General features: G+C 36.2%; 1 protein-coding gene across 1 annotated transcript in view; it reads right to left on the bottom strand.

The window, feature by feature from the left end:
• LOC122808493 (zona pellucida-like domain-containing protein 1) overlaps nucleotides 1-18,451 on the bottom strand; it is a 155,413-nt gene that overhangs the window by 10,281 nt on the left and 126,681 nt on the right. The window contains exon 8 of the mRNA XM_044079449.1: nucleotides 7,371-7,542. Within this exon, the coding sequence (XP_043935384.1) occupies nucleotides 7,371-7,542 (172 nt within the window). The remainder of the gene's footprint in view (nucleotides 1-7,370; nucleotides 7,543-18,451) is intronic.

The raw sequence follows: 18,451 nt of genomic DNA, 5'->3' as shown, positions 1-18,451 counted from the left end.
ACCCAGCCTAGAAAAAGTTTGAAGTATACTAAGGCAAATGAAATCAGGAAAAGTGTTGGGCTCAGATAAAGTCACAGCAGACATGATCAAGATGGTGAGTACATTAGGAGAGACATGGTTCCTTTGCAGAGAAAGACAAACCCCTGATGATTGGAGAATAAGGACTATAGAGCCAGTAAGCAAGAACAAAGGAGATGCAAAAAATATGCTGAGAATAAAAATAGAACGGTACAATAACAAGAAATTACTAAAAAACAAAAAGGATCCAAAACTAACACAGCTGAAGGTAAAACAAAAAAACTTTAATGCACACAAAAGAGAGTTAGCACTTTCACAGTGTGCTCTCACCGCCTCATCAGACTGTTCTCAACTAGTAACAAAAGCATCTAAATAGCATAAATTAATCAGTCAATTAAGGCAGTAATCATAGCAACAATTATCTGAAAGAAAAATGTCATAACTGGAAAATAGGCAAATAAAACATATGGAAAACCTAAAAATATATATAAAACAGTCCTATAATTAGTGTTTGAGAGGTCTAACTTTTAAAAAAGGCTTAAGAGAGACAACTTCATTAAGATCTTGTGTCTTATCAGCATTAAGAGACAGAATCCATTTTTGCTCTGCAGCTTCTATGCGATTCCTAAGGTTTCCCCCACTTAGACTATCAGGAATAATCTCTAGCACAAGAAATTTAAAATTATGTTCCTGTCCCAGGCACATAATATGCTTAGCAAGAGCATTAGTGTATTTCCTGCTTCTAATGTCTCTCTGATATTCCTCAGTCTATTACCTCATGCCTACATAAAAAGCATGACAAACAGTGCAGTAACTAAAATAAGCAATGTTCTTAGTTCCGCAATCAGCATAAAAGTTTGTATCTATTTTAAAGTGCATGTTACGGTGTATGTAAATAGGATTAGAGTGTATAAATTTGCAGGCTGTGCACTTTCTGCATTTAAAAGTGCCATGCCTCTCTGACTGTAAAACCTTGTTAAAAGTAGAAGTATTAATGGACAAATGCCTTTTCAAAGATTTGTTTTTAAAAGAAAAGTGTGGAGCAGTGTCTATGGCATTTCTTAACTCATCTACAGTATCCAAAATGCCCCAGTTCCTTTTAACAATGTCACATGTATTAGTAACATCAGAAGAGTATGTGAGGGGAAACCTAATCAATCCTGCCCTTTGTTCTGTAGTTATGGCTTCAGTGTTAGGTGCAACAACTTAATATGGCCTACATTTGCCCCCTCTCTCCTTAAACGCATCAGTAATACAGCTGTCAGTATCCTTTTCCTTATAGCCTCTATCTATAAAATCCATTTTCAAGGTCTCCAAGACCTCGGCAAGCTGTTTGTCGTTATTGTAGAGTCTCATGACCCTGTACACTTGCCCCTTAACAACATTCCGGGTAACATGCCTAGGGTGCAGGCTATCTCTATGGAGCAGATTATTCTTTCTTGTGGGTTTCCTATAAATACTAGTTAATAGGCTAGTCAAATCAGTTTTGTTCACCTTAACATTAAGGAATTCAATTTCATCAAAGGAATATTTAAAAGTAAATCTTATAAAATCTGTAGACTGATGTAAAAACTCTATAAACTGAATGAGACTCTCAAACGACCTTTTCTACAATAAAAAAATATCATCCACAAATCTTACATACCATAAAATGTGTTCAGAGAAGCCCTCAGCTTGAAGTAAAACATCTTTCTCCCATTGTACCGATACAAGGTTGGCGTAGCTATTGGCACAGGATGTGCCCATCACCACACCAACCTTTTCTGCATAAAATTGATCTTCAAACAGAAAGACATTATTTTCTAAAACCACAATTCTAGAAAAGCACAAATTAAATTGATCTTGTTCTCAATAAAACAGTGATTGACATGCATAAATTTCCTGACATTTTCTATGCCCCAAATATTGGGGAGCACAGTAAAGAATGACACTATATCCATTGTCTCTAAAAGATAGTCAGCACTCAAGTCAGAAGTAGCCATATATAATCTTTGTAGAAAGGTCCTAGTGTCTTTTAGGATGGTGTCACAAGTGCTTGGCAGAGAATGTAAATTCTTTTCAATATAGATAGAAAGTGGCTCGGTTACCCAACCTTTCCCAGACACTATTGGGCGCATGGGTGGCAATGTTAGATTTGTATGTACTTTGGGTAAACCATAAACAATCGGTATGAGTGGTTGCTGTACTTCAAAATATTTAAACAACTTATACCTGTCATAAGTAGATCAAAAGTAAAGAAGGAAACCTTCTCGATCATACCATAAACAGCAGTTTTAGAAATACAAACATAAGTGGTGTCATCATACAACAATTTATGCATTTGTGTTTGATATAAGTGATTGTCTAGCACAACAATTCCACCACCCTTATCTGCTGGTCTAATCTCTAAGGATCTCAAATGTTTGAGTTCATTGAGGGCTGCATATTCATCATTATTAAGATTAAAGTATCTCCTTTTTCTATTGGATTCAAAATCTCTTCTTATTTGTTTCTCACAAGTCTGAATAAAGGTCTCTATCTTGGCATTGGATGGTGGAATAAAAGTGCTGGGATTTCTAAAGGAAGCAGTGTCAATATTAACAGTGTCAGGTAGCATAGCTTTCAGTGTAAGAGTCCTACCAAAATATCTATGATCAGTTAAGACACTAGTTAGCTCAGCTTCTCTGGCAGGGATGAATGATAGACCTTTGTTCAGCAATGCTAATTGTGCGGCAGTAAGTTGTACAGAAGAAATATTAAAAACCAAGTTGTTTACCTCCATTTCCGTTGGCCTGTTAGGTTCCCATTCTGTACTCTGGAGGTGGTAATTCTGTCTCTTAATGCTGATAAGACACCGGGTCTTAATGAAGTTGTGTCTCTTAAGCCCTTTTTTTAAAAGCTAGACCTCTCAAACACTAAGTATAGGACTGTTTTTTATATATTTTTTAGGTTTTCCATGTGTTTTATTTGCCTGTTTTCCAGTTGTGACATTTTTCTTTCAGATAATTGTTGCTATGATTACTGCCTTAATTGACTGATTAACTTATGCTATTTAAGTGCTTTTGTTACTAGTTGAGAACAGTCTGATGAAGCAGTGAGAGCACACCGTGAAAGCGCTTACTCTCTTTTGTGTGCATTAAAGTTTTTTGTTTTACCTTCATCTCTGTTAGTTTTGGTCCCTTTTTGTTTTTTAATAAGAACAAAGGAGATATTCACACTGTGTGCAGTAGAAAAGTATCAAAATCCTGCCGGACTGCATGCAACTGCTAGAGAGTATGACTGATAAATTAATATACAGAGTAGTAGGCAGTAATACGGGAGATTAACAGCTTTGATTCCGATGAGGGTGCACAACAACTGACTCAATGTTTGCAGTGAGAAAACATGTAAAAGAAGTAGGTGATAACATCAAAAATATATAATACACACACACACAATATATATATATATATATATATATATATATATATATATATATATATATATATATAATGTGTGTGTGTGTGTGTGTGTGTGTGTGTGTGTGTGAATCTTGTTTGCCAGATTGTCTTCTTCTTCTCCTCTGCACATGTGCTTGAACCACTGTAATCTGTTCTCTTTGATCTTCTGTGCAATTGTAGCTATTCTAGACTTTACTCTGATGTCTTCATTTCTTTCCCTGTCTGCAATATGAATCCTACAACAATCTCAGGCACTTCATCTCCATCACCTCTAGCTTCCTCAATTGCCCGACCTTAACTACACAGGTTTCTACACAATACAGTAGTTCTGTCTGTGCTGCTATTTCATACACCTTACTTTTCAGCTTCTTTGGTACTCTTCTATTATAAACAGATGAAAAATGGAAATAACACAAAGACGTCTCCCACACTGGAGTTTATTGATGCACATTAAATCAGTTTAGTGGGCTGAAAGCACTTAGTCTGGTTTAGTGTGCATCAATAAATTTCAGTGTGGTAGACGTCTTTGTGTTATTTCCATTATTTTGTCTTTCTTTAGTTACCTTTTTTAATTTCTCCAAATCTCTTGGGTTTCTAATACCATGACAGGACTAGACCCCATTCCTAAGTCAAAGTATGATTAAACTTCATGAAATTAGTATTGTTTCACTCTTTGATTGATATCAGCCAAAAGTACTCTTCACAACACCCACAATGTGCCCAGTAATGACTCCTTCTGTAATTTGTATGGAGTTACATGTATTAGTGACATATCTAAATACAATTGTAAATTCTTTTTTATATGACTTGTTGCTCCTACTGCTATTGGAACTGTCTGGGCATCTTTCTTCCACATTGCTCTTGTTTCTGCCTGCAGATCCTGATATTTTATGACTTTGTGTCTCTCTGTACGCAAGACACTGTAGACACTGGGTGTGGCAATTTCAACTATCAATGCTACTCTTGTCTTCTTTTCTTGAACCACTATATCCGGTTTTCTAGCATCTATCTTTTGAACTGTTGGTAATGAGGGATCCCATGTGATATAAACTTCATCATTTTCTATGATGCTTTGTGGCTCATGTTTCCAGTGTTTTTCAGCCACTTCAATACCATAATGTTTGCACAATCCCCAGTGCAACAGGCTTGACACATTATTATGCCTTTCAGTATACAGTCATTCTGCCATTAGTATGTCACAACCAGCAACAAGGTGTGTGACTGCTTTCAATTCAGTTTTACAAAACGTACATTTGTCTGTTCCTCCCACATGTTCAATGGACTTTGTAAACCAGAGTGTACATAGCCCACTGTCTTGGGCTGCCAAGTTCTGTGTGCTGTTGTTCGTTATTATTCAGATATACATTACCCTGGGCACTATGTGCCAGATGTCTGCAGCCCCTTCTAACTTTGACTTCCTCATTCAGACTTGCTTTCTCCTCACCCACCCCTCCATAATCTTGAAGCTGTGAACCTGTTCCACCATTTTCTCTTCTTTTCTCAAATTCAGCTTCTCCTGATTTCTCCCATTTGCTGCCCTGACATCTGTCTTGCCCATATTCAGTTTATCCCACGCACGTTCTTTTTTGCATTCCACGGGCCTATCATTTTCTGACGTTTGTGTTCAGAGTCTGCTTGTAGTGCCACATCAGCTGCATGCAGTAGCTTTGCTGGTTTGTCCTCTCCAGCCTACCTGCTAATTTAGTCCATCACCAGTACAAACAGCAGTGGGTTCAAAGCTGAACCCTGAGGCACACCCACTCCCACTTGGATCCCGCCTGTGAGTCTGAACACAGCTTGTACTTGTGTCATTGAGTCCTTTTACATAGGCTGCACTAATACTATCAATGTTTCTGAGGCTTCAGTCCATCAGAGGACTGCTAAAATCAGCTTGCTTAAGACCTTGTCAAATGCTTTCTGCAAGTCATGGAATCCCCAGTTAGAGTCTTTCTTCATATCTGGCTTATTTTCAGCTAGCCATCTCAATGTAAACACTGGTTCCATTGTGCTGCATCCTGATCTGAGCTGTCATTTCTCATCTTACTTTGTCCATAACCCTAACCCTGGGAAACACTGCCACCGTGATCAGTAATAGTGGCAGTGAGAAACCTTTTGTTCCATTTGTATAAGTAGTCAACATCCACTTGTGTCGACTAGTTACATGTTTATTGTTAAATGGGTATCGAGATTTAATTCTTGAATTCCAATGGTGTGCTGCTTTCAGCTCAGATGAAGCTGAACAGTGAGCAACTGCAGGAAAGAATTGGGTTCCTTCCTTGCAACAGAAAATGCTAGCAATAACAACACTGTAGCTTTTATTATTAAAGTAGAACTGCACCCACAGATTTTAAAAAACATGTTTATTTCATCATGTCTTGATGTTTCCTACATTTTAGCACCATATATACTTTTTATATTTTTAAATGATATCCCAGAGTCTGCACACATGGGGTCCAGCATCTTGATTTTTCTTCAAGATATAAATAATTTTCTGAATACTCTTCATACTTTTCTGTCATGCTGTTGGATTTCATGTGTCTTACATTTTCTTTGGAAGACATTTATAAAGCAATAGATGACTTATGATCAACTAAAGTATCAGGTCCTGATGCCAGTCCCAAACTGCATGGACTATCAAGGTGTTCATATGCACAATCTTGCTTTAGTTATCAGGTGTCTTGTTGAATATAATAGTATAACTACAATCCTTAGAACTTCAGAACACAAGTAATGTTGCATCAATATGTATTAACTTGGAGAATGTGTTATCTTGGAGTATGCTCCTTATTTTGGGTTACAGAAATCAGGAACAGCCCAGGAATTATTCCACTCAAACGGCATCAAGCTGGAATATATTATTGTTAAGTGCTTTTGTTCCCAACTAGAGAACTTCTTCAGAACAAAGATAAAACCTAACACCCATATTAAATAAGCGATAAAACCAATTACATGACCAATAAAACAATTAAACAATAAATACTGTTTAGAAATCCTTAAGCATCCACCACCAATATAACAACTAAGTAACATGTTTTAAAAGTGATTCCAATATAAAAATGTATGTATATAAACAATATTATGACAGTATAGTACATCATAGTGTTTCAACTTCAACAAAAGGACAATAGAACAAGATTCATTTATGCCAGGACTGTTCATAGCATCAGGAATTAATTGCCACCTTAATTCGGCCCTGTCAAGATGAGCATTTATAATTTAACCCTGTACATCATATTTAACCTGTTCCAGTGTTAAACATTTAAAATAATGTTCTGGATTTAATTCTGCTTGTTTATAAAGAGCATTGGTCTTTTTCTTGTTTCTTATATCAGAACTATGTTTGTAAATACATTTTTTAAATGCTCTAGAAGTTTTGCCCACATAAAATGCTGGGCATGACACACACTGGGCTAAATATGCCACATTACTGGAATAGCATGAAAAACTTCCTTTTATATTGCATTTCTTATTATGTATATAAAAATAACTATTAGTATTGCCTTATTTTGGAACTCTGGAGGCCAACTAGAATAGTGCAAGTAGGAACTGGAGAAAGTGGACTTACAGTAAATATTAGAAATGTAACACTGGTTCACCAAATCCTTACTAATAGTAATATCCAAGTACAATATAGTATTTAGATCATAACAAAAGGAAAACTTCAAAAATGGTACAGTATTATTGATATAATCCAAAAAAGACAATAACTTATCAATAGAATCAATGCACAAAATAAAAATGTCATCCAAAAATCTATTATACAAAACCCATGAGTTGGAGAAAGTGCTATTAAAAATATAATCAGTCTCCCAATGTGTCATTACATAATTAGAAAAATTGGGGCACGTGGTGCCCCCATTGCTACACCGGTGGACTGTTTAAAAATTTGGCCTTCAAATACAAAATGGCCACAAAACATAGTTCTTCCCTTACCGATAGGAACCTCTTGCAATCTTCAGATGCACATAGTCTTGTCATACAATGAACATAGATGGTAGAAACATTTTTCTCTCTCTGTTCTACAAATCGAAAGGCATCAAAACAGAAATTTGCAGTTTGACCAATTCCATTTGTAAAGATCTTTGTCTTCTTATCTGTTACACACCTAAGGCAAAAGATAAATCCTGTTATTGGATATTGCAAAAACTACAGTAAAACAGAGAAATTGACTACATAACTAAAACAAACAAAACCTAAATATAATTATCATCTCTGTGGTAAATAATTATTATTAGACTTTCAGCTTTCCAATAATTTTGCTTCAACAGTATTATTTTCCAGAATCTTATTATCAATAGTCCGAGCATAATATGCTCTACAAGAATCAATTACCAACTGGATTATTTGTAGTCTAGTAAAGGAGAGGACTTCAACACTTACTAACCATAAATTTATAACTGTATCACATTCTACATTTAGGGAAGCATGTATTAATGATAGTAAAATGCATATATCCAGATTATATTCTCCAATTTAATATACATTTATAAGTGAAGCCGTTACTTCCTGCTATTCAACACCATCAGGCATTGCAGACAGCAGGGATGTAAAGCAAGCTGTATTTGTATACAGTCACAATGATCATCAGCTAAATGTTACTCAAATTAATGGGTGATATCACATATAAGGCCATGAAGCTAATGTTTTTTTTTTTTTTTACAAAGATTATACTGACAGTTTGCAGTTTAGAGACATCATAGTACTTCTGTAAAGTACAATGTATATTAAAAATATATTCTCCTTTTTATAGCCCATGTTGGAAATTCTATTTAATATAATGTGTTTTAACGTAATTTTAGAGCTATTTTTTTAGCTTCTTTACATGTTTATTCAAGTCTGTTGCAGTTAAAATATATTACTTAGTATATTCCATTCTATAGACCTGCAACTGTTTTTTTTTTCTTTTTAAAGATTTTATTAAGCTAAATTCAGTAAAAATTTCTAATTACTATTCAGTAGGGTCTTGTCATTTAGCCTGTATTCATATTATTTAAGCTGGACTGCACATATTCACAACATTATTTTATATTCAAAATAGTAGGTAGATAGAACTGATAAAAAAAATCTTAATATATTCATATATATGTACACACATTTGTCTGCCTTTGCTCTCGAGGACATTCTGTTACTGAATAAGTTAGACAGGATAAAGAATGCTATAACCTTACTGAATAGTATATATGTGGATTAATCTGATAAATGATTGTGTAGTGCAGCTTTTGACAGGATCTTACAACATCTAGGAACAGGTCCAGTTTAGTTAGGAAAAAACAAACAAACAAACAATAATAACACTAGATTTCTAGTAGTACGGTAAGGAGCATAATCCATATTTCAGATTTCGACTCCAAGAAAATTAAGTAAAATAATAGATAACTACTAGGAGCAATTAAGTCCAACAAAGCACATTTTGAGGTAAAGGTAGCAGCCAAGGCCAACGACAACTATGATACCTTCTTTATGTCCAAAACCTCAGAGGTAGCACACAACACTGTGACTAACTGTTGGTAAATGGAGCCATATTCATGGAACTGTGAGATCTAGCAAATCTTTTGGTTGACAAATTCAGCTCCAGCTTTACCTCCTCTCTCCCCAGCTGCCCCCTTCCCTCAGGAAATACTACATAACATTACTTTTCCAGCTATCAGGACAGAGCAGGTCTTAGATGTGCACTCCAAGGCCAAGCATACAACCTTGATGGGCTCTTATAATATCCCAGGATACCTCCTAAAATAGCCTTAAATATAACTTGTCAGGGCCACTGGTGTCACTTTTCAACCATAGTCTTTGCACAGGCTTTGTGCTTTGCAAATGAATTTGCAATGGTCATACTTCTGCACAAGGGCAGACCATCAACCGATCTCAGGAACTGTAGTCCCATTAGTCTCATAAGTAAAGCCAATGAAAGAAATAACATGGAAATGATTAACAATGATATAGGAAACCTGCAGACAGTTGGCCACCCAAGGCTGGTTTCATCAAGGGAAGGAAATGCCTACTGAAACTGGTGAACTTCTTTGAGAAGGTCAGCAAGGCAATGGACGACGACAAAATGGTGCATATTACCTACTTTGACCTAGCTAAAGAATTGCAGGTATTGTAAAGCAACTCACAGAATCGGGCATAACCCCCTATGGAACTTGCTTAATAGCCAGCTGGCTCACAGCCAGGAAGTTAGGATTGGAGAGACTGCCACAAAGAGTCCAGTCACCAGTGGAGTCACCTAGGGCTCTGTGCTGAGTCTGCTCCTCTTTGGCATCTAGTTTTCAAAAGTAAAAGCCAATGTCAAGGTCCAAGTTTGCAGATGATTGCAAGCAATCATAGAACCCCCCCCCCCATGATGATAACATCTTACAGGAAGGTCTAAAACACAAATGACTGGTGCAAAAGCCATGGCTTAAAAGTCAATACCAAGAAATGCATAACAGTATCTTTTGGGAAGTTGGCCACCCAGGGAAACTACCTTATTGATAAATTACCCCTAGATGTAGAAACAGTAGTCAGGGATTTGGCAACTAATGTATACAGTAACCTAGCTTTTGTCCAGCATGTCTCGAAGGTGGGAAAAAAATCATTCTGTGTCGCTCAATGTATAAGTAAAGGTACGGCATCTAGGTCCAGGGATGTCATCATGCTACTGTACTCAGCCCACATCAGACCACATCTGGTCTGTACCTGACCAAGCACATGCAACTACTGGAACATCACGGGGCTCAAAACAAAAAGAATACAGGGAGTAAATACAATATCCTGTGCAGATCACCTTGTAGCACTATCTCTGTACTCTGTTTCTTACAGACTGCATCCTTGGATCCCACTCTGATGGATCTTTTGCATATCTGCAAAATGAACAGCACCCAAACTACTGAATCTAAGGATTTAAACTTGGCTTGTGACTTAAATAGGACATGTTGGAGGGACAGATATGCATCTCAGAGAATCTCCATTCTCCAGAATAGGTTTGCCATATATGTAAAACAGAGCCCTTCCCTAACCCTATTCAAGAGCAGCCTGGACCAGTGAATAGGAAAATCAAAAATTCAACCCTGAATTGACACCTAAGTCTCTGATGGACAGAGGTAATGAAGCTGACATAATAGTTAAGGTGTTTACCTTATAGATACAAGATACAAGGTTTCATTCTTACCTTTGGGTTAGGAAATTTGACAAAGCTTACAATGTCCCACAAAGGCAGGTAGAATAGTAATAAGCTATGATACAACTTATGAAATCATGCCCTAACATACACCCACTAAAATAACTTCTAAGGCACAATAACTCGTGGGATACATTTGGGTTATAAGGCTAGGCTTACAAAGACCCCAGTAGTCATTAGATTAGAATACATCTATGAACCAAGGATCCAGTAAAGCAAATGAAGGTGATTAAATTAGCTTGATTCAGGAACTGATGAAGTCCATGATGTTGAGAAGGATAACATGCACATACCATCTAATTCTTTTCAGGACATTAGGGAACCTGACAAAAAGAACTACAGTAGAATAAGTTTGTTTAGTTCCTCAGATAAAAAAAAATAATGTGGACAAATGTGAAATGTCCATGGTTCTACCAATTCCTCATCTAAATATTATAATGTAAAGGATTATTTACTTACTATCAGCTATTTGCTTAGCAGCCTTGATAAATATCAAGAGATGATAATGGGAGATGCACAGTCTCCTTAAGCTATTGTTAAAAATGGTGTTTTTGAGGCAATGTATTTTAAGGTCTAAAATACTGATATAATCAAAAGAAAGTAGGTATTTGTTTCTTTGCTGTATTAAAATTAAAGTTCCAGCACATGATACTGTTTGTTTTGGAAATTCATTTTAGATGTTGTATTAGTACAAGCTGAGAAACTATACCTGTACAAACAAACATATGGTGTGACAAAATGAATAGGCCAAAATAGTACTGAAGAACAAATTGCAATCTCTAAAACATGAAGACCAAGGTTGGCACTAAGGTCTAAATTTTGTTTTCACATCAGTAAGAAAATTTTATCTGTTTAGAGAGGTACAACTGGGTTAGTACTTAATCATTTAGTCTTCTTCATAAGAAATGAGAGTTCCAGAAAGTCCAGGCTGTTATATTTAGGGACTTAAAAACCAGATGTAGCAGTACAGCTTTGTTGCATAATTAAGAATTTGCTTTGATGCTTCATTTTTATTGTGTTAAAAGTGTAAACCATTGTTATCTGTGTGAGCTAGAAGCTAAAAGGATTATGTTTGCCTTTTTCTATCTGTAACAGCACTCTAAGACTCTCATGATTGGTAGAATGGCATACATTGTGGCTTGTTGAGTTTTGGCCTATAGTTCATTTATAGATGGAGCAAAGCAAACATGAGTGGATTTTTTGCATATTAAATAAGTAAGGCAGTATGTAGATTATTGATAAATATATTAAGAGCAGTTGGCCAAGTATGGAGCCTTGAGACATGTCAATATTAACAGGAAGGAATGAAAAGAACACTGTGTTTGGCACATTGTATTCTGTTAATTATTACACAGGTATTCTTACCCAGTTGCTGTCTGGGACTATAATTTGTCTTCTTAAAGTTGCATTGAGAATCTTGTCTCAACTTAGAATGTAAAAGATTTGGAAGACATAATTAAATTGAACAGTTTACTCTAAAATGATCATAACAAATCTTCACAAAGGCAGAATTGGATCCTTTTTGGTCCCCTGATGTACTATTTTATTATTGTGAAGCCATTTAAAGACTGAGTTTCTTGTTTGAGAGACAATTTAAAAATATATCAGAGCTAGGTGAATGGCTAGCATACATCTTCCACTCTCTTTCTCTCACTTGTCAGGTTCAGTGTGTCACTTTCTTTGAGCAGGACATCACTGACCCTGGACTTTTAGGTTTTTAAAGTTAGCTCAAGCCTGAAATGATTTTTGTCAGGTTTTGATGATGTTGGAGAGACAAAAAGTAACTAGCTTTTGGTGGCAATCTATAACACCAATGCAATTTCTTCTTCAAAGCTGAAATCATTCAAAGAGTGTGCTTCTCGGATTGTGAAATCAGACTCCAATGATTATGTAGATATCACTACCACTACAATTTTTAATTTATTTTAGGCACTGGGTATCATAAGAACAACAAGAACAAGTACTCCAAGTTTCTTAAGAAGTTTGTTACTGTCAGTTGATATGGTGAAATCATAATTCCATCTTCATCGCTTTGTGGATGTAAAACAATTTGTCAATCTTTTTGTTAAGAATGACTCGCAGAATTCTTGCTTTTGAAATGGAAGAAAGTCTCATTTCTGCTTTTTATGGCAAATCCCCTGGTATGTAAAAGCAATGGAGATTTTTGCTCTATAGTGGATAGTAGAGACTATGCCTTTAACAGACAATTATCAGGGACACTGATTTTTCCATTTTTCTGGAAAGTAGAAGCAAAAGGCTCAGGTAGTACCTTGGGTGACTTCAGGTGAAGAGAAAATATATCTATCTTAGCTTGTGTGATTGTATCACACTGCAATAACTGTAATAGCTATAGTAGTACAACACCCTTCAAGATAATGTATTCTGGTTTAAACACCAAAAGAGTCCAAGCACAAACTGCAATGTAGATCAGTGATGAAATAATAAACATGAAACTGCAAGTCTGATAAATAAAAACCTTATACTGAATGAACAGACATGGTTAAGCACTTTCATCCCACCATTCGGGGCATCATCAGAACAGTGTTTGCAAGCATAATCAAAGTATATAAAGACATCAGAAAATAAAACAGCCAATGAGAAATGACTTCCAATAAAGTAATACAGAATTCTTAAAGTGAAACTGTCAGTAAATCTGGAATAATTCTGTAAGACTTGTTTTACATGAATTGTTTTGCTATCTTATTTGTGTTAAAAACACTTTTATTAAAAAATACAGTTAAAATAATTCTTCAACAAAATACTGGTCTAAAAATAATTTGTGCTAATACATGAAGAAACAATTAAAGACTGTTAGAAACTATCACACAAGCTAAGGGAGCTACCTTTCCTCTTCACCTAAAGTCACCCGAGGTACCACGTGAGTCTTTTTCTTCTTTCTAGTTTCGCTTTGGCTGTATGGACGCACGCTGGTTTTGAATTTCTACAGTTGGGTTGTCTGATTACTTTGGGGAAATTACACCTCTGGTGAACATTTTAAGAAGATTCATTCTCCATAACTTGAATTTCTTCAGCTGTGCCAAAAATAAGGGCTAGTCATTTGATAAACAGCATGAGAAAAATATAATAGCTAAAGAGCAGAAAAGTATGTGTAAATGGCCATATCCACAAATGTGAAAAATAGGGTTTTTGTGGATGCCCACATCTATAGCAAATATGCCAGAATGGAGAAGAGTAAAGTTAAAAATCTGAAAGGGATCTTCCCTTCACGATCACCATTTGCAGATCACGGGCTTTCCATGCTACCTCTTGGGGCACAGGAATGGGATCTAGTTTCCCAAACCTGGAGAGGTTTAAAAAGATGTGCCTGATTCCCAGACCCGAAAAAGACTGAGGTAGATTGGTGTTTAGGGAATTCACATTGCAGTAGGGTGTCAGACTGAACGCGAGAGTATCACCTGACTGCAAAATAAAATGATAACCTGTTATTTATTTTTTATTTATTTTATTTTACATTTGTTGACCGGGCTAGTCTAACTGGATACATGTCCATTTTCAGTAGAGGCCCGGGGAGAAAAGCTCCAAGCATAAGAATAACAATATAACAAAAGAAAATACGTAAAATAGAGTAATAAAGCAACAGTACCATAGTAACATAGGTGAAATGAGAAAAGCACATGGACTAACAAACAGTGACTAGAAAACATTTAGGAAAAAGCTAGACCAGACATAAACAAGCAAATGCACTAGACAGCACCAGGGCAATTGCAGAAAGAACAAAGTTCCCAAATCCTATCAAATTACTAAGAATAAAACAAGAGGAGAGAAATAAATTTTGGAGGCAAGAGGGAGGGCTAGGGTTGAAATAGGAGTGAAATACAGGTTTCAGTCTGGGTTAGCACAAGGACAGAGCCACTTAGTTTTTAGATGTTCTTTTGTTTGGTTTTTGAATTGAGAAGCAGATGCTAGTGTAGATAGTTCAGGAGGGAGCTGATTCCATTTTTTTCCTATAGTGTTTGAGAAAAGAGAGTCACCAGCCTTGTTGCTTGATTTAGTTAAGGAAACAAGTAGTTTATTTGCAGAACATAGTGTAGCCAGGTTTTTATATGGAGAGATCAGATTAGAGAGGATGGGGGTATTGTTTGGGTGGTATAAGATCTTTTGTGTCATAAGTAACTGTTGACAGAGTATATGGTTCTGTAATTCTAACCATCCTAGTTGTTTAAGGTTAAGGCAGTGGTGTGTTTTAAAGGGAGAGCATGTGATGAATCTAGCAATACTATTATAGCAGGTAGATAGTTTGGAGATGTTGTTTTTTGAAAGGTTGGTATATATAGCAGAGGCATAGAAAAGGGTAGAAATGAGGTGAGTTTGTGCGATAGTTTGCCTGGCTGAGGGTGTAAGGAAGGGTATGATTCTGTAGAGGCTACCAAGTTTTCTGTTAACAGTCTTTATGGTGGAGTTAATATGGTCATCAAAGTTAAGATGATTGTCGATTGTGACACCTAGTAAGCGGGTGGTAGTATCTGGTGCTATATTAGTAGCATTATTGGAGGTTATAGAGAAGAATGGAGTGGGTGACTTATGAGTTGGTGTAAAGAGTAGTAGTTTTGTTTTCTTTGGATTCAGGAGAAGACGATGTTGCATGAACCAGTTTTCTACTTCTTGGATTATGTAAAAGAAATTCAGCAACAAATTATTGCTTTATGTATTATTTTTTGTTTGTCATAAGATTTCACACACTTAACAGGTGCAACTTTTTATGGTAACTAGTTTTGCATACATCTGCACAAATGTAAACATTTTAGGATACACTTTTAAGACAACATGAGAGATACTTATATTTCCATATTTGAAGCTTCATTGGGAAATTGCTTTTCAATGCTGTTTAAGTGTTACCAGTTTTAACCTGGATGGTTTTATCTGGTGAAGGACCTGTTCGTCCAAATGCTATAACTGTGTGAATGCTTTTAAACTGTGTAGCACTGATAAACCAAATCTATACAATAAACTAAAGTATTTAGCAATGAAGTGGCCCAGTACTGATTTTTTGTGATTATTTTTACTTATTGTATTAGTTTGAAGATTAGTAAAGCTATTTTCTTACATATTACATTTACACTTTTTACTAATACTGTTACTTCTTCTGCTGTATATATGCTAGTTTATAGTATTTTGCAAACATCATTTGAGTTAGCATCTCATTTCCAGGACCGTTTTGCTCTCAAGTCTTCATGAGAACATATCCATTATGATGTTTAAGCCATATATGTGCAAGATGCTGTTTCTCATGCACATCTAATTACTATTTTCACTGATTTTTCATCCTCCTGGATGAAGAAAAATGACACTGGCTTTATGCTGTATGTCAGCAATAACCATTTCCCAGTGAATTAGTGATATCAGAGTGAGAATAATAAAGTAAGGAGAAAATATACATGAAGGATTGCTCTGCTGCAAATAATTGTTTGTGGGGTTTTTTGGTAGCAGTTGCATTTGTTCATAATTTTCTTGTGTTTGAGGGGGATTATTCAAGATTGTCATATCTCAGGTTCATGAAATCCAAGCTATTTTTTTGACTATTTGTGAACCAAGCAGGGTTGAGCTGATGAAAATGAGTGTTCTAATTCATCTTCTTGCAAAATAAAAATAAAATATAATACTTACTTAAAACCATGGCTCATGGCATATTGAACAGAGCAAATGAGAAAAAAACAACCTGACCTGGCATTTTGGGATATTTGAAATTTGAAAGTAGACAAAGAATGTTTTTTTTTTTTTTTTTTTTTTTTGCATAACCTGTAGATACTGTTGTTCTTATACATTTGTCTGTTTATAAAGCATTTTTTTTACATAAAAATAGTCTTCCTTCTCTGGACTGTTGAACTAGAATGGGGGAATGTTGGAGATGTTTGATCCCTTTACATGAAGATAGAAGAGAGCTGGTTTTCATTTTATATGTTCCCCCCCCCCCAGTGGTTTACAATGTTTGTTTGCTGCTATAATTTATGGCAAAATTGTCACTTAAATTGCTCTTTTCTTGTCTGATCTCTCTAAAATAACCATAACATGGCTGGAAAATGGCTGGTGTATTTAGAAAGTGGGAAATTAAATGTTTCCATTAGCTTTGCCCTTCTCCACCATTTGGCATGGCAGAACTTTTCATAACGGACCAAACAAACATGTTTGCTCCAGAGTATTGACATTCTCTGGGGAAGGTTGACTTCTAAACTAGGTCAGTATATGTAAACTGTAATGAAAACAGAGTCATATCCCCACATGAAAACATCATAAATGCCTGTGCTAGCATAATGAAAACGGCTTGATAGTACATCATCAGAGTCTAATATTTAAAGTCCATGATAAGTAAATATTCCATGCAGACCTTCTTTACCTAGCTGTATTTAGTCATGTATTAGTTTTATGATTAGGAAGAGAATGAAGAATACTTGTTTTCTATGACCTATTAGGAACAGATCACCATATAAAAGTTAGATCAGCCCCTATCCGTTTATAAAGAATTGTATTTTGTGCCTCTATCTTGTAAAGCCCTTTGAGTTTTTTAATTGAAACTGCAAATAACATAATTCCAAAAACAAATCACTAAAATACATCTTTAAAGCTTTAAAATAGAAGGGATAGCTTGCATTGCAGACTTGAGTAACTTTATCGTTTTGGTTTGCTGTAGTTTTTGGGAGAATCATACGGACTGAGAGGTATTTAAAATGTTATTTCATGATGTTACAGCACCACCAAAAGAAACATCTTTGGGGGTGGAGAGATGAAGAAAGAGTGTTTTTATATGCAAAAGGGTAAGAGTTGGCATATTTTCCTATCTGTCAGTTAAGGTTCCATTATACTCATGAAAACTGGAAGAAGGAGACAGAGAAACAGGACCCATTTTGTACTGAGTCATGCTTTCTTAATCATGTATTTATTTAAGTTTTTAAACAGGTAAGCCCATTGGACTCAATCGTCCCTTTGTAGGGGTATGCCAGGAGCACTGCCTGATTAAGTGACTTGCTCAGAATCAAACATAGCTGCTAAGGGGATCAACTCTGGACTACAGGAAGCAGCTTATAGCCTTATTTCTGAGTGTTAACTGCCAGGGGTTGAGAAAGCCAATGAAGCTTGCTGGGCAAGCTAAAATTATTAATGTAAAAATCTGAAATAACTAAACGAATATACCTCCAATGATGCCAAGGGTTCTCATCTCTAGTTATTGGACATTTCTGTCTTTACTGTCAATATCCTGGATATCTGTTCTGCATAAAAAAGGCTAGCCCCGGGATTCATGAACCTTGCGCCAGGCGCCAGCATAGCGTCGGCGTTATAACGCCAAATATGGCTGCTTAGCGATTCAGGTATGAATGAATTCCACGTGCACTACCGGCGTGCGCCGGACCATCCCCGCCCCCGGCGTAGGTATGCAAAACACACTGTGTGCGGTATTGCACCATGCAAATGAGGGCAATAGCGATCCACGAAGTGGCGCAGGCGTAGCGTAAGGGCACGGCAATGTAAACCAAAAAAAACGGTTTACATTTACCCAAACATACCGGAGGAGTAACGGAAGGCTGTCAAAGTCAGGTATCATATAGGTGCAATATGCCAATGTGGAAAGGCACCGAGAATGTCCAAAGAAAATATGCACAAAATGTAAAAAATGACATAAATGGCACGTACGTAGAAAGAACAGCAGACCCCGGGATGTGTGCACAGAAGTTGTAAAGCAATGAAATAATATGATAATGTCCTAAAAGAGCATTAGAACACAAATCAGCTGCACAGCCACCACACACCATAGTATGTATGTAAAGCTGCAACCCCAGCGCAATGGTTGTCAAGGAGTGGAGGCGGTGTCCGCGCCGTAACCAGGTATTAGTAGTCAATTCCATGC

Source organism: Protopterus annectens, chromosome 8.part0, assembly GCF_019279795.1.
Source record: "Protopterus annectens isolate FY-2018-M chromosome 8.part0, PAN1.0, whole genome shotgun sequence".
NCBI lineage: Eukaryota > Metazoa > Chordata > Ceratodontiformes > Protopteridae > Protopterus > Protopterus annectens.
Note: the sequence above shows the minus strand (reverse complement) of the source record. Positions and strands in the feature narration are given on the sequence as shown.